The 21,206-nt window shown below is 49.2% G+C and overlaps 1 protein-coding gene across 2 annotated transcripts in view; it reads right to left on the reverse strand.

Annotated features, from left to right (window-relative positions):
- ADSS1 (adenylosuccinate synthase 1) overlaps window positions 1–19,939 on the reverse strand; it is a 51,567-nt gene extending 31,628 nt beyond the window's left edge. Inside the window, exon 1 of one of the 2 annotated variants that reach the window (XM_074996399.1) lies at window positions 19,828–19,939. Coding sequence is in view for 1 of the 2 variants with exons in the window: in XM_074996398.1 (XP_074852499.1) it covers window positions 19,632–19,814 (183 nt within the window). In the remaining variant the exon portion in view is untranslated. Of the gene's footprint in view, window positions 1–19,631 lie in introns of both variants that reach the window. The other variant, XM_074996398.1, reaches the window with a different exon arrangement.
- Between the last annotated feature and the right edge of the window lie 1,267 nt (window positions 19,940–21,206).

Raw genomic sequence — 21,206 nt, forward strand, 5'->3', positions numbered from 1 at the left:
TTGTCTCAAAATGTATTTTAGTAGAGGATAAACTCCAATAGAAAGTCACGATATGGGAAACTCAAACGTTAGTCAGGCAGCCAGGACAAGTGTAAAACTCCCATTATCATATCCTGCAGGTAAAACTATGAGGGAAATTTACAAAATTGTGAGTGTGAGTTACTAAGTGTGAGTTACTAAGGAACCTAAGACTCCTTTTCAAAACTTGTCTTCAACTGTAAGAAGCATAAGTCTCATAGAAAGTGATCGTACAAAGCTAAGGGACAGATTTTAATGCTGTTTACTTACCAAACTACACAGGCAGGTGACAACTGAGATTTTTCATAAATGTGTGGGCACCTAACTCCCAAATAGTTTCAACAATATCATAGGATGTTTTTAAACCATGGATGCCAAGCCCTCAGAGCCATATTAACTGTTACAGGATGTGTATTTAGCACATGTTGAACCTCTAGGGTATATCCACACGAGTAGCCTTTGTCAACAGAAGTTACCGTCAGAAGGGATTTCCCACCAAAACTTCTGTCGACAGATTGAGTCTACACATAAACGCAAACTGAAAGAGCAATCTGCTCTGTCAACAGAGAGCAGGCAAACTATCCAGCCCTCTCTCAACAGAATGGCTGACCAGAAGCTGTACAAACAGGGCTGCCCAGTGAACTAGAAGCCATGTCCATTGACAAAAGGTTCCCGGAGCATCTACATGGCTGTTTTGCCCACAGAACACTGTCAAGAGAGGTGTTATACCTGAACGGTGAGAGGTATAACGCTGCTGCCAAATGTGCTGGGTTTTGTCGACAAACTGTCAACAAAGCACATTTGCCATGTAGATGTTGCTCATTTTTTGACAGCAAAAGCCCAGTTTTGCTGGGAAAAGCAACTCATGTAGATGTGGCCCTCTAGTTCAGTATCCTTGGGACCTGACCAATGCCAGATGACAGAAGTTGCCAAACTAAGGGGGATTAATACTGTCTAGCAGCATTACCAGCACTTCCACTGCTTACAGGGCTCTTAGAAGACATTTAGGGGTAAATTATAGCTACATAACAGCACAGAACACTGAGAGCCAGGACTGGTGGCAATAAACAAAACTTTGTAGATCATGGAAAACTTGGCCACACCCAATATAAGTAGTCCTCTGACAAACAAAAATCATGCTGGATTACGGGTTCCCCGAGGACAGTTCCATATTAGAGAGGTTCAATTTGTATTTCAGTCTCAAAGCATTCAAAAACTATGAGTAAGAGCCCCAAAATCATGGGATTGATTTTAAAATATTGAGATTTAATACACAAACAAAAGTTGAGTTCTCCTTTAATTGCCTGCTAGAGTTTGTGTCTTTAGGGTCTCAAAGACCACATTTCCAAGCTTTTCTCCACAACTATGAAGGGTAGTAATTAATTTCTTTTAATGAAATCTGAGATTTTTCAGGTAATTACATAGCTGTAGACATTGGGGCTTTAATATAAAGCATCACATATCACAACACTCATGACAAAGGGGCAAAAGTCAACAACACTGTGTATTCATCTCTACACAGCTTACATGAAAGAAAAATATGACTTATTTTAATGTACTTTTATGTATTATTAGTACACACACACTACTGCAGTATGTTACTTATTTTCATTTGTACAGTATGCAGTATTTCAATAAATTCCAGCACAAAGGCTGCTCTGTTTAACTTTTCTATACTCCTGTGTTGTTTTGGAATCATACCTTCTTTATTCTAAATCTTTAAAACTCATCCCTTTCCAACAACATGGTCTAAATTTAATGCAGCCTGATATACATGCAATATTCCAGACTTAAAAAGGGGGAGCTGTATTAAATGAGTGTAAGTCTACAGTGTTGTCTAACATCAATCCAAGGATAGTCACAATTGCGATTGTCAGCCTTCCTTACTCACCACAGCCCTCCCCACCCCCACCCCATCTAACAACACCCTCCCTCCATCACAGAGCAAGGTACACCCAGCCCCACAACTCTAACAATGCCCTCCCCCAGAGACCAGCCCCCGCAGTCTCCCTCCCACTCTACCACTGCCCTCCTCCTGAGACAAGCACCCCCAGCCTCCATGCAAACTGAATTCAGCGACTCACCCCAGCCGCTGCTGCAGGAGCTGCATCTGGACTCAAGCCAGGGCCGTGTAGGCTGAGCTGGGGCCCAAGGGTGGCATGCTGAGGCCTGAGTCAGGACTACACAAGCCACGCTGGCGCCCAAGCTGGGGCCGCAGGAGCCACAACCGCTGCTGCCATGCACGTGTCCCACCAAGCGGTGTGGCACATGTACAAAGTGGGCAGAGGGCACTCACGTGTGCAGCTCTGAGGAGCCACATTTAAAGGGTTCAAGAGCTGCATGCAACTCCAGAGACAGACTCGCCACACTGTGGTGTCCTGTTGACCATGTGTGGCGAGTGGTGAACATACTGGACACTGCAGGTCTACAATATGGGAGCCCTACATCAATAGAGCTATGCCAGAATAGCCCAAGTGTAGACCCAGTCTACTTCACTTCCCTTACCAATGTTAGGGTAGAAGGGAGAAGTGTTTGGAAGATATAAGATGGTGAAATAAGAACAAAATATTCCAATCTCCTAATGAACTCATCATGAGTATGATAAATATATACAAACACACACAACTCAAGATTTGAGCAAAACTCCAGACATGTGAAAGAATATACAAAATATTTCTAAAGTTAATGCCCTTAATAGCAGCTCTGTATTTCATACTTTGTCCCAGTAAGATTAAATAGCTCTTGGCTGTAAATAGAATGCTCTTCAACTAGAGCAAAACCACAGAACGGGGCTTCAGAAGATGGGAAGAAAGGAGAACATGCAAAATTTGTAGGAACCCATTCACTCAAAATCCTGATCAGAATAATTATGACATCCTGCTGAAAATGAGCAGAACACTAGAAGTGAGGCAATAAAACTGGAAGAGCAAAAGGCGTCTGCTCATCTTTACCCTTTTTGCAGAAGTGCAGTGATGTTCCTGTGGGGAGTAACATGACCCAAGGACATGAACATTGCTTTTCTGACACCTTTAAATAAGTTAGCAACAGTTAGCCAGTCACGCAACGAATCAATCAAAACAGATGTCACTTGATACTAAATTTTCAGCTGTTTTCTTCTAATTATTGTATCCGATAATACGTTTAGTAGATTTTATAAAAGGTACTGGAAATTAGTCTTGCTTTCTTAGGAAGCTTTATTAATTATAAACAAGACATTCTCATTCTGTATTTAAAATCCAGGTGGTCATGACAAGATCTCGTTGATACCCAAAGGAGAAGCCTAAGTTTAAAATAGCTGTGGCATCATGTTGTTCTAAATTCTATAATACTATAATGTACCCATATATATTTACTGCTGGTGTGAAAATATGATTTGAGATGGGTATCACCATTAGCAGCAGAACTGCTAAAGGAACGAAATTTAAATTTTTATAATGTGCAATTCCTTACACAGAATTCAAATTCTTTATAGTGCATAACTTTAGAAAGAAGTATTAATAGAACATGGCACCTCTTCCTTCATGGATTTTAGTCGTAATGTAAGCCTACTGGGTATATCAGGTAGGTGACAGTGCAGGCCACTTCCTCTCTTCTATTAATTTGTGCAGCCTGTTATCAGTGCATGTGACAAGGCTGACAAAGAGTTGGGATTTCCACATGAGCTAGCCCACCCTGAATCTCTTCATGTAATCTCCCCTGGAACTGGCAAAGCAGGGCCACTTCACTCCATTCTGTATTGAAGATGAATTGTCAAAAGTGTGTGGTGGATGAGGCAGTCAGTCCCTGTTCTGGCCATAGGGTTCACAGGGCTCCTTACTCGAAACAGGCATGGTTGGGGTAATAAAATACAGAAAAGAAAACCTGTAGGAAGAGGCCCCAGTTTGACAATGTTGTCCTCTGTTGTTCCATTAGGGTGAAGTCCACTGCAGAACCTCTCCCATCAGAAGAGTCTGTTCTAGTCAGTGGCATAGAACTGGAGACAGAGCAACATTGGTTGAGAAAACCCCTACATTTTTGGTGTCTCCCTTAAAACCCTTTGGAAGGGTTACTGTTGGGCCAGGTGTGCTGTTGCAGCACATGCATGTAGCACAATGTTCAGACCCACAACTGGGCATACTGCTCTTACAGCAGCTGGTTCCTGGTGGCACACTGTGCCAGTTGGACCCATAACACGGAATTGTCATCAAGTAGCTGGGTGGTCTGCACTTGCAGTTTGGTACTCAGGAAAGCACTGGATGGCTTGTGCCATCAACATGGGGAATTCCTCCAACAGGAGGTTACCTCACCAGGATCTTTGATGAAGGAAGGCAGGACCAGTGACAGGAGTTTGGGATTCTGGAACTGAAGCCTAGGATCACAGACAGTATCAAATGTCAAGAGTTAAGCTGAGAACCAAGCTAGCATCAGAGTCAGGAATCAGGCTGAGGATCAATAACAGGTCTCAGAGTCTGTGTTAGGATTCCAGGTGTCAGGTGGAAGACAGAATCCAAGTCAGAGCCAAGGTCAATACCAGGAAATGAGGAACAGCTCTAAGAGATATATATTGTTACCTGAACACGTCTTGGTATGGACCTTGGGAATAGGGACAAGCAACCAACCAGGTATGGCTAAGACTAATGTCAATCAGACCTCTTGAGCTGAAACTTTCTTTTGCATCCTAATTCTGTGGCTTCTGGGTGACAGGGAATAGCCAGCTCAGTGTCGGGACGCAGGATTCAACTCCTGCTAATCCTTACATTTCTATCTGAATCCCTGTCTCTCCCCTAGATCTTCTTTCTTGTTAATCTTTCAACACCTCTCTTGAAAAAATTTGATATGCTTAATATGCTGTTGACAACCCCTTCTGTCTAAATGAGTTTGTAAACTGCTAGGTCAAAACTGATAAATAATTACAGATTATGGGATTTATATTATCTGTTTCAATTATAACAATTTACTTTTATCATTAACATCACCCATGATTTTTATCTCTGTCTGCCATGCATGTGGGAGATTCCCTTTATTGTAAAGCTGACACAATTGCTAACTGGAAAATAATACAACTTGAATCAGGTAATTTCTCTACAATTTTCTGGTATATCCAGAGAATACCTAACAACAGGTAGCGCTTGCCCAGTGATGACAGATTTCTGTAACCCATAGATTTTTGAAAACTTCTCACCATTGTTTATGGAGCTGGTCTTAGTTTCTCAGCAGCCACCTCCACTAGCCTGGAGTTGAATCACCATTGTCAATTCATAGAGTAATTCTAACATGAGGTGCCAGGTGGTATGTTTCAGGAATCTTTAGAGCCCTTGCTTCCAGACATCCAGAAGTGTCAATGTATCTCAATATTGATTGTTTGGCATGGTTGAAGAGAGTAACAGGAGACTAAACTAGAGGAGTGTATTTTGAATCTTACCTTCTTGGACTAGTCACTATTGTTTAATCAGTGTTATATGTCTTTCAGTCCGAAATGAGGGAAGCACATATCTCTGTATAGCAATACTTTGCTACTCTAAAGAATCAATGTGTGCCACAAAATACATTATATTTAATGAAAGTTAAAAGAGGAGCATGAGAAGGATTTAGGCTAAACTGGTCATATCTCCTCTCCACCAAAAATGTTGATGAAACTGTCAACATTTTTTATACAAATTTGGAAGGGGGCAAAGGGGCAGACTGATTAAAAAAAAGATGTTCACAAATATTTCAGTGTCTCTGACAAAATTGTTTAGTTGCTAAAATTTGAAAACAGTAGAAAATTGAGTTTTTGGTAACAATCATTACAATTTTCAGTTTTTCAAAATAAAATCTAAAAACAGAAAACAACAATTCTGAGAGAATGTATGCTTTGACAAAATAAAAAAAATCTTTTTCAGCTGGAAAAAATGTGTTAAATTTTAAACACATCTTATGGCATGTTATGCATCATAGCTGGAGTTTTCAAACATTTCACAGCTTGAAAAACACATTTGAATTTTTATGAATGCTAATGTTAAGAAAAATGTAGATAGTGCAAAGGTTGTGAAAAAGCATTTCTGTACATCTGGATGTCATGCTTGGATTATCTGCAAATAAAAGTTATGCTTAAGGTTAACAGGAGACGTATAGTATACATATTCAGCGACAACCAAGATTTAGGTGTGCAAGTTTGCTAATATTCAAACAGGATTGTTAATCAATTATGCAGGTATATCACTCATGGAAAGTTTTTACAAAGAGTTGGTAATGGGAAGCAAAAATATATATCTATATATTTTATATATATATAAAATCGAGGAGTGAATACTGTCCCTCAGGAAATCAGAATTTAGGGTAGCCTGTCCATTCAAAAATATAATCCTCGAAGGAAGTATTCGTGCTTCCCTCCCAGCCGCACCTCTCATCGTTGCTCCTGATCATCCCTCCTGGTATTGCCAATGTCTGCTGATGTGTTCTATGCAGATGTCCATCAACTACCCGATGGTATCTGACAACTTGAATTGCAACATCGGCTAAGTGTTGCACTGACTTACGGCACATTCTCTCATTACTTGCTTACTGCTATATTCTCATGAGCCCAGGGCTCCAACGATCAGCCTGTGAGACTGGACTGCATAGTCCCTGTCTCTCACGAGTGTCAACCAGAGGAGCTTATTTCTGTGGGTTGCAAGTCTGTGCACAGTGGAAAGCCAGAATTCTGTTTTCAAAAGGCACTGTCATGTCCACCAACACGATCATCTTCTTGTCTTGATTGTGATCACGATCTCTGGTTGCAACTGGCTGTCCATTCTGTGGATGATGGAGATCATAGTGATCTGCCCCAGTGGTGGCAGTCTGGCTCTCACCAGGCTATCATGTATGGTGATTTGTCACAACTGCCATGCTTTAGAGTGGGCCCTGCAGCTACACTGGATGGGATGTGCAGCATTTTGTTAGCACAGCATCTCCTCCTATATCACGCATTCTGATTCCCATGATGCACAGCTCCATTCAGTGAATGAACATCCAGTCGACAAACTGGATGAAGCTGCCCCAGGCAGGAATTTGTTGCTGACATCTCACTTGCAGGGCAGCTTGGAGGCCATGCCCTTGTCTGGCTTCCATTTTTTACTTAGTGACAGCAGATGGCATACTTTCAGGGTTCTTGTTATCACAGCGATGATGGTGGACTCCACCACCTCACTGACGGCATTAGGACACCCAGATTCTGGCATTCCTTGACTCACATCCAGCAGCACTTGATGTGGTTTGCCAGGCATCACACAGCTTTGTGGGTGAAAATCCAGAGCAAAGCAAAGTCTCCCATGACTCTGCCAAATTCAAACGTCAGGAAGCTGCTCAGGTAGGTGACAACATCTGCTGGAGGAGCGTCCTAACGATTCGCTTCCTGACAGCATCCTACATGGTGCTCTCTGTGATGCTCCTCACCATGACATCCAGGCATGTCAGAAAGATGCATGTGTGATGACTGCAACACTGCACAGGTCACCCCTTTGAGGGATGATGGCACTGCTTGCCTGTGTGAGATGTACACTCGGTCACTTCTGTCCCTTGGGGAAGAAACATCCACTCCTTCACCAGCTAGCTGCCTGATGGTCTTTGCCCCTCAGCAAGGTGCACATCTCAAACTATAAGAGATTATTTCACAAACTTCTTGCCATCCAGGATAGTGCAAACAACACCTTCACCATATATCATCACGCAACATCTCTTTGGCAAGTATGTGTAAAATAGAAAATATTAGAAAAGTCTCTAATGTACTGTTAGCTTCCTTTAATTCAATTTTGCTCCTGAAAACAAATATATTCTCCATGAAAACCTGTTTGTTAATCATGGCATTACAAAACCTCTATCGTTACTAACAGGATTGCACGGCAATGGTTCTCAAAAGAAACAGATATACCACTGGGGTACTCAGAGACCTGATAGGGAGTACATCATCTTAGATATTTGCCGAATTTTACAATAACCTACATAAAAAGAACTACTTAAGTCAGAACTGAAATTTCATACAATAACTTGTTTACATTGCTCTATGTACTATACAGTGAAATGTATCTACAGCATTTGCAACTGAATTATTTTGTAATTATATTAATAGGTGCTGAATCCATTGGTGCTCTGGGGCTGGAGCAACCACAGGGAAAAATTAGTGGGTGCAAACCATCCAGCTGTGATCAATTTCTCTCCCTGCTTCCCTCTCCCACCTGTGTCTCTCATGCATTGGTGGCCCCACTGACCTCCCACACCCTCCAGCACCACAAATACAGTAAACTCTTTCATATCCAGCAACAATAGGACCAGGAGGTTGCCAGATACTCAAATATTCTGGATACTAGGGAGGTATACTAGTAATGCATAACTGTAGTGACTCGGTGTGGCCTCCTGCTGACTCAGAAACAGAGGAGGCTGCGCAGAGGCCCTGGTGGGTGGGCCTGGAGCCAGAACACCGGTGGCCCACCCCTCAGAGGGCAGGACCTAGAGCCCAAAGGGCCAAGGGCGGAGCTTGGGACCCATTAAAGCCTGGGCCTCCAGGCAGGGAGGGAGCGCCTTTGCAAGCTCCCCGGCGCCAGGGGCAGAGAGTGCGCTACCGCCCGACCGGTCTGGAGGAGCAAGCCCCCAGTGGCCCAGACCAGCCAGGCCAGCCACGGATCCGGATGCCCCAGGGGACCTACCCCGACTTCCCAGACCTGCCAGGACCCTCACGCCGGTGGAGACCCCCCGCCCTGGAGGAAACCCCGGACCCTGCCAGACTGATGAGGGCGAGCGACCACAAGGCCCCGGCAGCGGCCTGCCCCGGAGCTCCGGCAGACCCCTGCAGCCCCCAGGCCCAGAATTGCCTCAGGCCCACTGTGCTACTGCCGCCGGACTACCCCAATGATGTGGACATGACCGACTGGCCAGAGCCCCCAAAGGTAGATGATTTGGAGGGGACCGATCCCGTGGGACCCCCAGACCAGATGGACTGGGACCTTCCCCCAGTGGAGGCAGAGGTAGGAAGTGGCCCAGGGATCGCTGCTCCTGAACCCATGGCGGTGTGTTGCGCCCTGGATCCCCACCGCCGTGCTCGGGTGTGAGCGACCCCCAGGGCCCCAGGCCGGGTCGCAGTGGTGTGGGAGGGCCTGCGACCCCCTACCCCCCTCCCTCACAGGGCAAGCCCATGCTGGGCTTGTGCTCCAAACCCTTGTGCTGCTGCCCCACCCCAAAGTGAGGGCTGGGCTTGTGCTCCAAACCCTTGTGCTGCTGCCCCACCCCAAAGTGAGGGCTGGGCTTGTGCTCCAAACCCTTGTGCTGCTGCCCCGCCCCAAACTGAAGGCCGGGCTTGTACTATAAACTGTGAACTGCTGCCCGCCCTGGACTGAGGGCTGGGCAGAGCTTGTACTATAAACTGTAAACTGCTGCCCGCCCTGAACTAAGGGCTGGGCCTGTGTTGTTACTCTTTTTGTTGCTGCGCCACTCTAAGCCAAGGGCTGGGCTTCCTGGGACCGCCAGTGTGGCTGCGGTCCCCTCCGGAGCTCCAGGCACTGCCCTAGCTCCGGATGCCTACACATGGTGGAGAATGTGGGTACTCGGTCCCCACCCCTGACGTAAGGGGTGAGGGAGTGGGCCCATGGGCCCACAGAGCAGAAGAAGCCCCAGACGGTGTGCGTAACTATACACTTTTTTTTTTTTTTGGTTGTTGTTGTTATCACCACTTCAACGATGGAGATTGACAAGCTGCTGAAATACTTAGTGGATAGTCAGCAAAAGCAGCAGACTGCCCAGCTACAGCAGCAACAGCAGCTGGGAGCGCAGCAGACACAGCTGCTGACAACTGATGGCCCAGAACCAGGAGCACCAGAGACAATGTTTACAGCAACTGGCAGCCCTGGTGCTGTTGCCGGCAGAGCCACGGCAGGGAGCCCAAGGGGAGGGCCCCGCATCAGTCCTGCCAGTACGGTTAACAAAGATGGGACCAGCGGATGATCCGGAGGCCTTCCTAGTCACCTTTGAACGAGTAGTGGTGGTGGCTGGGTGGCCTCGGAACCAGTGGGCTACACTGCTCGCCCCTTATTTGACCGGGGGAAGCCCGGAGGGCCTATCGGGCATTGTCTACTGAAGACGCCCAAGACTACGATCAGGTGAAGGCAGCCATCCTCGATGTTCTGGATGTTAGCCCTGAGACCTTCCGCCGACGGTTCTGAACCTTGGCCTATACCCTGGGGGCTCGGCCGCAGTGTGTGGCGCAGGAATTAAGAGATGTGTGCTGGCGGTGGCTGCAACCGGAAGTGAGGACCCCCACAGAGCTCATGGAGCAGATAGTTTTAGAGCAGTTCCTCTGCATCCTCCCGCCAAGAGGGCGGGCTTGGGTGTGGCGCCACCGACCTACCACCGTGCAGGCTGCTGTCAACCTCATGGAGGACTTTCTCGCCGCGGAGGAGCCAGAGGCACCCACGGGCTCGGCCCAGTCGTCACGGCCCGCTAGCTGTGGAGTCGAGAAGCAAGTCGGCCCGCTCCAAACTGCCCGGCCTGCTACGGGAATCACCCAGTCCCCGTCGGAGGCTACCGCGGAAGCCAGGCCCCAGTAACCCCCAGATGGGACCCGAGGGGGCTACCAACATGTGGCTACTAGGTCTAGGGGTGCACCAGACCCACGGGGGGCCCCAACCAGTGCTGGGACCCTGCTTCATCTGTGGGCAACAGGGACATCTTTAAAGGGACTGTCCAGAACAATTCTGCAGCTTTGGCCGGGTATGGGCGGCCGAAAGGAGGGCCCGACCCCCACAGGCACCCACAATTACGGTCCCAGTCTTCGTTGGAACTGAGGCCACAGTCGCCTTAGTGGACTCAGGATACAGCCAGACCCTGGTCCACCAACGGGCCGGCCTGGAGGCTGATCCCGTGTATCCATGGCGACGTGCATCCATACCCCAGTGTGCAGGTGTCCCTGACCATTGCAGGGGTGACCCATCATTTGGTGGTCGGCCTAGAGCCCCGACTGGTGTATCCAGTGGTATTGGGCCGGGATTAGCCAGGCTTTGTAGGTATCTTCTGCCCGGCCACCGGACTCAAGGAGGAAGCGACCCCTGTCCTGGAGGGGAATACGCCGGAGGATCCACCCGAGGAGAGAACAGGGCTAGACCGTGAACCACGAACTGAAGGACCAGCCAAGGGCTCAAAGGGGACCAGCCCCAACGATGCGGTGACCTCGGACTTTTGCCGGGACCAGAGAGACGACCCCACGCTAAGCTAGGCCTACGCCCAGGTGGCAGCAGTCGACGGGGTGGCAACGGACCCCCCACCTCGTGGCACAGTGGCCCCACTTTGAGCTGCGCCAGGAATGGCTGTACCGGGTGGACCGGGACCCCCAGACCCGGGAGCAAAGAACGCAGCTACTGGTGCCGAGATGCCACCGACGGGCCGTAATGAAGTTGGCCCATGATATCCCCGCCGCCGGCCACTTGGGCCAAGAAAAGACATTAGCCCGGATACTTTCCTGGTTCTTTTGGCCAGGGGTTCACCAGCAGGTCAAGGACTATTGCAGTTCCTGCCTCGCCTGCCAGCTCGCCGCCACCACTCGGGTCCCTAAGGCCCCTTTAATCCCCATGCCAGTCGTGGGGACCCCATTTGAGCGGGTGGCCATGGATCTGGTGGGCCCGCTCCCTAAAAGCGTAGCGGGGTATCAGTTTGTGCTGGTCCTCGTAGACTATGCCACCCGTTTCCCAGAAGCCATCCCGCTACGCAATATTACAGCCCGCACCATCACCGAAGAGTTAATGAAGATCTTTGCCCGAGTGGGGCTGCCACGGGAGCTTCTCACCGACCAAGGAACCAATTTTACGTCCCGCCTGATGAAACAGGTCTGTACGCTCCTGGGGATTAAACAGCTACATACCTCTGTATACCACCCCCAGACGGACGGTCTGGTAGAACAGTTCAATCGCACCTTGAAAGACATGATACGGAAGTTTCCCCCGGAGGACCTGCGCCGATGGGACCAGCTGCTACCCCCCTTACTCTTAGCCATCCGTGAGGTTTCCAAGTCCTCCAAGCATTTCTCCCCATTTGAATTACTATACGGCCGCCGGCTGCGGGGCGTGCTCGACCTTATGTGGGAGGTTTGGGAGCAAACCGCGTCCCCGTCAAAGGGGCTACTAGAGTATGTCTTCCAGCTCCAGAAGCGCCTGGAACAGGTGGGGGCCCTCACGGAGGAAAACCTGAAAGCTGCACAGGTGTCCCAAGCCCGAACATATAACCGGGAGGCGTGGAGCCACAGTTTCGAGCCAGGTGACCGGGTCTGTCCTGCTACCTTCCAGCGAATCTAAGTTGCTGGCTAGGTGGCAGGGACCTTATGAGATTATTCGAGCCGTGGGGCGTGTTACCTATGAAGTTCACCAACCAGACCGCTGAAAGAAAACGCAGTGATACCATGTCAACCTCTTAAAACCGTGGCGGGACCGGGAGGGCTTCATGATAAATCCCTGCCCCCCGGACCCGAAGTGCCTCACGGGGAGGAACCTGCACAACCGGCCCTTGGGGCAACGCTGACAGAAGAACAACGTAAGCAGGCCCAGTGCCTCCTCCAAGCATTCCAGGATAACTTTACCGCTCTCCCCGGTCACACCTCTCTGGTCTGCCATGTTATCTGTACAGAGCCTGGGAAGGTGGTTCACGACGCCACGCGCCCACTACCCTTCCGGATGCGGGAAATAGTGGAAGAGGAGGTACAGGCGATGCTGGCCCTTGGAATGATAGAACTGTCCCAAAGTGAGCGGCACAGTCCAGTAGTACTCGTGCCCAAGCCTGACGGCACTCAGAGGTTCTGCATTGACTTTAGACAGGTGAACGCAATCTCCAAATTTGATGCTTATCCAATGCCCCGGGTTGACGAATTGTTGGGACGTCTGGGGACGGCCCGCTATTTCGGCACCCTCGACCTCAGTAAAGGATACTGGCAGATCCCCTTAGCGCCTTCGTCACGGGAGAAGACGGCCTTTGCCACTCCGTTGGGACTGTACCAGTTTACCCAAATGCCCTTTGGTCTCCACGGCACCCCGGCGACCTTCCAGCGGCTTATGGACCATCTACTTCAGCCCCACCGGGACTACGCCGCGGCCTACCTCGACGACATCGTGGTATATAGTTGCCATTGGGAGGAACACCTGGACCGGGTGGCCGTGGTCCTTAGGTCACTGAGGGCAGCTGGCCTGACGATGAATCTGAAGAAGTGCCGCATTGGGTGGCAAGAGACAACCTACCTCAGGTACACTATAGGAGGGGGCCAGGTAAAGCCCCTCGTGGACAAGGTGCAAGCCCTAGCGGCCTGTCCTCCCCCTCAATACCAAACGGCAAGTACAATGGTTCTTGGGACTGGCGGGTTACTATTGATGCTTCATCCGGCAGTTTGCCTCAATTGCCGCCCCCCTGACGCAGCTGTTGACAAAGGCCCAGACGCAAAGGGTGGTATGGACTGCAGCGACAGAGAAAGCATTCCGAACATTGAAACACTGCCTAACGCAGGAACCCGTCCTCTATAGCCCCGACTTCACCCGTCCGTTCATCCTGCAAACTGATGCCTCAGGGGTAGGCCTAGGGGCCATCCTATCCCAGGAGATTAACGGGGAAGATCATCCGGTGGTCTATATAAGCCGGAAGCTTTTCCCAAGGGAACAACGCTACGCGGTAATAGAAAAGGAGGCCCTGGCTGTGAAGTGGGCCTATGACGCCCTTAGATATTATCTGTTGGGAGCCCCCTTCACCCTAGTCACGGACCATGCTCCTTTACAGTGGCTGTCCCGGATGAAGGACAACAAGGCCCGAATCATGCGTTGGTATTTGGCGTTACAGCCCTATGCCTTCGATGTACGTCATCGGGCCGGTAAGGACCATAGAAACGCTGACTTCCTTTCCCGCCTGGTGGAGATGGAGGAGTCCGCCCCCATGGCACAGGAAATGGACTGGGGGAAGGGGAGTGTAGTGAGCCAGTGTGGCCTCCTGCTGACTCAGAGGCAGAGGAGGCTGAGCAGAGGCCCTGGTGGGCAGGCCCGGAGCCAGAACACCAGTGGTCCACCCCTCAGAGGGCAGGGCCTAGAGCCCAAAGGGCCAAGGACGGAGTTCAGGACCCATTAAAGCCTGGGCCTCCAGGCAGGGAGGGAGCGCCTTCAAGCTCCCCGGCACCAGGGCTAGAGAGCCCGCTACTGCCCAACTGGTCCGGAGGAGCAAGCCCCCAGCAGCCCAGACCAGCCAGGCCAGCCACGGATCCGGATGCCCCAGGGGACCTACCCAGACTTCCCAGACCTGCCAGGACCCTCACGCCGGTGGAGACCCCCCACCTTGGAGGAAACCCCGGACCCTGCCAGACCGACGAGGGCGAGCGACCACGAGGCACCAGGAGCGGCCTGCCCTTGAGCTCCAGCGGACCACTGCAGCCCCCGGGCCCAGGATCGCCTCGGGCCCACCATGCTACCGCTGCCAGACTACCCCAATGATGTGGACATGACCGACTGGCCAGAGCCCCCCGAGGTAGACGATGTGGAGGGGGCTGATCCCGTGGGACCCCTGGACCAGATGGACTGGGACCTTCCCCCTGTGGAGGTAGAGGTAGGAAGTGGCCCAGGGATCGCTGCTCCTGAACCCATGGCGGTGTGTTGCGCCCTGGATCCCCACCGCTGTGCTCGGGTGTGAGCGACCCCCAGGGCCCTGGGCCAGGTCGCAGTGGTGTGGGAGGGCCTGCGACCCCCTACCCCCCTCCCTCACAGGGCAAGCCCACGCTGGGCTTGTGCTCCAAACCCTTGTGCTGCTGCCCCACCCCAAAGTGAGGGCTGGGCCTGTGCTCAAAACCCTTGTGCTGTTGCCCTGCCCCAAACTGAGGGCTGGGCTTGTGCTCCAAACCCTTGTGCTGCTGCCCCGCCCCAAACTGAGGGCTGGGCTTGTACTATAAACTGTAAACTGCTGCCCGCCCTGGACTGAGGGCTGGGCAGAGCTTGTACTATAAACTGTAAACTGTTGCCCGCCCTGAACTAAGGGCTAGGCCTGTGTTGTAACTCTTTTTGTTGCTGCACCGCTCTAAGCCAAGGGCTGGGCTTTCCGGGACCGCCAGTGTGGCTGCGGTCCCCTCCGGAGCTACAGGCACTGCCCTAGCTCCGGACGCCTACAATAACACTCAAGAAAAACAAGATTAGATATTAAGAAAAGAAAACAAATGTATGCAGAGTACTTTATTTCCTAACAACAGTAGTATTGTACACTAAACTTATACTGTATTTGTATTTACTCTCACTATACTGCACTTACAGGGAACACAAATAAAATTTACTTATGGTTAAAATGCTGGTATTTGCGAGCCTTGCATGTTGAATAGTAGCAGAGAGATCACCCTGTTAGTCTATATACTGTGCTTCTTTGTTTTGATGGTATTTGAGAGTTCAGGATACTAGAATGCTGGATATGAGAGAGTTTACTGTAGTTGATTCACGGCATTCAGAAAGCTCCAGGAATGTGGTGCAAGAGTGGGGATGGGGCATAAGGCAGGGTTTGTGAGGAAGGTGTAGGGTGGGAGGTGGATCAAGGGTATGTTTATGGGGGGCGGGGGTTAGCATCCCCTATCTAAAGGCAAAGTCAGCACCTCTGATTATATGGTAAACATGATAAACACAAAAAAGTGACAGCACAATTTTATTAAAAAGTTGCTTTTTGTCTGATTTTGTATTAAAGTGAACTAGGTCTACACAGTATCATTGCTGGTAGAGCTATGCAAAGTGAGCTTCTTGGGATTGCAAATGGATGCCTATTTGCATACTCCTGATGCTTATTACTATAGCCATGCAAGAATTCAGTGCCAGCAGAAGGGGGTGCCAGCACTACAGAGGCCACGTGGACATGCCTCTGCTGTCTAAACCCTGACTCTTTCGTCAGTTCTTTATGCCGAAAACATTTGCATAGCTCTGCTGGCAGCAGCGTTGGGCAGAGATCCGTGTAGACATAGCCTTACAGCTATTATCAATCCCAACTGAATTCTCATATGGGTGAAGTACATGCATGCTTTCATGTTTACAGGACTGACTCCTTAAACGTGAAACTGACTACAAACAAAAGTGAAAAAGATGCCAATGATGGAGACATTCAAATAATAAAGAAACGAGACAGTCAAAATTCAAAAGGATTTTAAATTTTTTCCATGTTATTATCTATACTGTTACACTACAAAGATTTATTCACAATTGATAAGTTGACAAAATCATTTTAAAATGCTGCCCTTTAAACAGCAATTTTGTAATAAAGATTAGCACTTCAAAACTGCATCTACAGGTGGTGAGCGCTATTTCGAAGTTGAAATCGACATAAGGCGGCGAGATGTTGAAGTCGCTATCCCCAACAGGAGATGGGAATAGCACCCTACTTCGACGTTGAACGTCGAAGTAGGGCACATGTAGATGATCCGCGTCCCGCAACATCGAAATAGCAGGGTCCGCCATGGCGGCCATCAGCTGATGGGTTGAGAGACGCTCTCTCCAGCCCCTGCGGGGCTCTATGGTCACCCTGTGCAGCAGCCCTTAGCCCAGGGCTTCTGGCTGCTGCTGCAGCTGGGGATCCATGCTGCATGCACAGGGTCTGCAACCAGTTGTCGGCTCTGTGCATCTTCTGCTGTTTAGTGCAAGTGTGTCTGGGAGGGGCCCTTTAAGGGAGCAGCTTGCTGTTGCCCCGGAAGTGCTACTCCGCCCTATGACCCTGTCTGCAGCTGTTCCTGGCACCCTTATTTCGATGTGGGCCACTTTGGTGTGTAGACGCTCCCCTGCAGCGCCCACTTCGATGTAGTGCTGCCCAACGTCGATGCTGAATGTCGACGGCACCAGCCCTGGAGGACGTGTAGACGTTATTTATCCAAATAGCGTATTTTGATGTAGCAAAATCGAAATAAGCCATTTCGATGTAGCATCCCCGTGTAGACGTAGCTCAAAAGTTTTATTCAGAAAAACACCACTTTGAGGTTAAAGCACATTAAGCTGCCTACTTCTACTTTTCTGCCCTTCAGATATAAAACTTGTTATTTTGATTTTATTTTTCCCTTCAAAATAATTAAAGTCTTCTGTCAGCCACCACTCATTAAGATCCAAATCCTACAATCACATATACATTGCGCTTAAGTTTATGACCATCTGTGGTGGTACTACTTACAGAAATAAAATTAGACGTGCATACAAGTTTGAAAGACTGGGGCCTAAATCAAGTGTATCCAGATCCAGTCAAACTTTTCAAGCTATTTCCCTGCCCTACTCTGCTAAAGTGGTTCTAAAACCAGGGCATACACTGTTGCCTTTAAAATTGTACAGAGATATTTGTGAAGGGAACTTAAGTATATCAGCCTCCATTTGTAAAGAAAACCTTATAAGATTCAAGATCCAGGTGCTTACCATACCAACTGAAAATACATAACTCAAATTCTTAATACCTAACCTGTGTGACAAAGGTTATTTACTTGATATATTAAATTAGGAAATGTCCTTGTGGTTATCTCTGTTTCAAGGATATCAGAGCTTTTCACTGCCTGCCCTCATGTATTTTAAAACAAATATTTCATATAACCTCTTAACTGATATGAACTTGTATTAATACAATCAGAATAAAGTTTAGATAAGTTTAGGAGAGTTAAAAGAATGGCCAGACAAGGTGGGTGAGGTGATTTTTTATTGAACCAGCTTCTTACTGTTGCTAAGAGAGACAAGCTTTCCTTTTACACAGAGCTCTTCCTAAGATAATAAGCATTATTATCTATATTTGGATAAGCACATTCATGATTCTCAATGAGGGTTTCTCTCTTTTAAATAATTAAGATTATGTATATTGGATATAATTTTTTAGCTTATGCTACACATCTGTGTTTTCAGCCTCTTTCAATTATACTCTATTTAGTATTCAGCCCAAACCAGAAATAAATACAAAGTCTCGTAATTTCCACAACCACACAAATACTTCAAGTGGCTACTTCTCTTCTCATTTCGTTATCTATGTTGTATTTCAAAAGATTTCAAAAAGCAGTTTAAAGCAAGTCTGTAGGGAACAAAATCCACCCATCTTGGCCAAACTGAAGAAAACTCCCAAGATTAATTAGTGACCAATCTTTGAACTAGTCGGTCATTTCTCCCTTAAACAAAAAAACTGGAGTACTATTCAATCCATTAGGTTCAAGTGGTCAACTGAGAAAAATGGTTGCTAGCCCAAAAGAAAAGATCTCAGGGCTTGCTACATATAATTAAAGAAATGCAGGGCTCCTGCAGAATCTAATCAGGTGCATTTTGCAAAGGGGTAAGCATCCATCATCATGGCAACACAGTGCTAAGAGGAGAGAGAGGTCAGGCCACCAGGAAATTCTAGCAGCTCTGACCTCTGGCCACCTTCAGCAAACCTTTCTCCAAGAGGCAGTCATCTGACACCTGCTGCATGCAACCTCCCTCCACCCCCACCCCAACCCATGGGCTGTTGTCAGAGGGCAGCAGATGCCTTGCTCAGACACAGCCCATGCCTGTCTGAACCTCAGGATCTTGTGTCTCTTATCATGAACAGTCAGCTATTTATATTTATAGTTCAGGACTTTCTTTTCCAGTGACATTTCAATCTGCAACCAGAGGAGGGAGAAGGTTCCCAGCCCAGTCCTTGGGGAGAAAAAAAAAGAAAAAAAAAAAAATCACACCTCTTCTCCTGGAGCACAGTGGCAAGGAGAAAAAGTAAAACAGGGAATGAGAGATTGGGGAAAAATAGGTGAGAGAGAAACAAAGAAATGTGAGGGTGTGGAAAAGTCAGAGATGCTGCAGAAAGAGACAGGTGGCAGAACAAGACTGTAGTGACAGAGATGTCAGAGAGAGCTTAGGCCAGAGGTTGTCAAACGTGGTCTACAGATTATTAGTGGTCCAAGAGCTCCATTCAAGTGTTTGGCAGAGAGTACCTTCTAAGGCAGTGGTTCCCAACTTGATGTCCACAGTCTATTTGGCATCTGTGAGATTATTGCACAGGGTCCATAAAATATAATCTTCCACAGAAACAGTAATCACATCAAATAAGTTTGATACTAACTGCAAAGCTACAGTCATTTTTAAATGAAATGTCTTCCAATAACGTTCATTGCAGTCCAAAACTCTATGTTGTGCTTTCCTTTTTCATTGAATGAAGTGTACACAGCAGGTAGAATAGGCATTGATGGGGTTCCCTGAAGGGTTTGGGGCATGACTGGGGGTCCACAAAGGGTTTCAGGGGTGATTAGGGCCAGCACTAGTGAAAAGGTTGGGAACCACCACTCTAAGGGGCACGCCTAGGCAGCTCCACACAAGACAACAGCCACCTAATGAGTGGAGCTGGGCAGGCATGGCTGGGCTCCACTAATGAGGTGCCTGGACCCCGGAGAAGATGCAAGTGTGTGGGGGGGAAGGGAGGAGTAGGGACTAGCAGGAAGGAGGGGAAGGTGGGTGGGAGGAGCAGTGGGGTGAGAGGACGAGGTGGGGGGATATTTGGGAGCTGCAGTGGCCTTAGCAAGAGACCCCTGTTCCCCGCTCCGGGCTGTGGCCGCCGGGGGGTGGGGAGGGTCTCCTTCCCGGCCCCAGGAGAGCCACAGAGCCGGGCTGCTGCCCCCCCGCGTGCCGCCCTGGCCCCGTTCCCGACCGGCCGCCGCCTGCACCCACCTGGCACCGGCAGACGAGATCGGCCTCGGTGGCCAGCAGGTCAACCACCTTCCCCTTGCCTTCGTCTCCCCACTGCGCGCCCAAAACCACGGTCACTCGGCTGCCGCCCGCCTCGCTGCGCGCCCGCTTCAGCCCCGCGCCGGCCTGCGTGGTGCGCCCGTTGGACGCCCGACTGGCGGCCATGGGGCCTGCCTACCTGGTTCGCTCAGCGCCGCCCGGCGCCCGGCTGTGCGCGTGCTGCCCCTTTAGCCGGGCCCCGCGCCCGCCCCGCGCTGACGTGCGAGCCCGGCCTGGCCCGGCCCGCTGGGAGCGCGGGGGGAGGGTGCGCTGAGCCCGCGGACACAGAGCCGGCTGCAGGCGGGGCGGTACTGAGCGCGCGCGCACACCAGCCTGTCCCCAGTCCAGCCCGAGGCCCCAGGGCTGTGTCATTGGAGACACACAGACACACTCTGGCCCAAGGCACCAGGGCTGTGTCGCTGGACACACACAGACACACTCCTGCCTGAGGCAGCGGGGAGGGGTCTGTCAGTGGACACACACTCTAGCTGAGGAGCTGGGGCTGGGACAATGACAGGCACACACACTCCAGCCTGAGGCACTTGTATCTAACAACATCTCTTAGAACTGGAAGGGACCTCCGGAGGTCATTAAGTCCAGTCCCCTGCCCTCTTTGCAGGACCAAGCACCATCTTTAAAAAAAAAATCTATTTGCCCCAAGTTCCTAAGTGGTCCCGTCAAGGATTGAGCTCACAACCCTGTTTTTAGCAGGCCAGTGCTCTTGTGGCAGAGGCTGTGTTGCTGAGGACACACACACTCCAGCCTGAGGCACATGGGGTGGGGGCTGTGTCACTGGACACATAAACAAGCAACCCAGCCTGAGGTGCTTTTGGTGGGTGCCATGTTACTGGATGGATACCCAGACACACCTGGCACCAGGGGTTGTGTCACTGGACACAGTCCAGGCTGAGACACATGGGCCTGTGGTATGGAAAGGCAGATGGAAGAGCATAGAACATATTCCAGCCTAATGCATAAGGTTCTTCAGAATCGTGGGGGCAGGGGGAGTGTTGAACACTGAACTTCTTTGGTCACATGGACCCATATGAATTTATCTGACTGGCTCATAGTATCTTCATACTTCCTATAGAAATCACAAGCTTCTTACTATATTTAGAACTATTAAGGCTGATAGGCACACATATAATCTTATTTACACTGAGAGTTTTGTCAAAATCTTCCATCAATCATTACTATTTTAACTCCATGTTACTTAGTCTTGACTCCATTAATCTCAGTGGGGTGATAGCTCTTGATAAATGATGATAATTTAAATCACAGCTTCTTTAAAAATTCCCTATCTGTCAAAGTATTCAAAAAAAAGAGGGAGTGTGGAGCTGATATATAACAATGTAATGAGATATAACCATTTTATGAACATGATATATTGACCTAGCCAATATGCTGGAGTTACGAGACTTCCCTGTATGAATACTTAATAAGGGACTTGGGAAAAACAAGCAGTAGGGCAACACAATAGTTTCAGATAAGCAACCTCCCAGAAAACAATGGGGGGCA

This window comes from Carettochelys insculpta, chromosome 6, assembly GCF_033958435.1.
Source record: "Carettochelys insculpta isolate YL-2023 chromosome 6, ASM3395843v1, whole genome shotgun sequence".
NCBI lineage: Eukaryota > Metazoa > Chordata > Testudines > Carettochelyidae > Carettochelys > Carettochelys insculpta.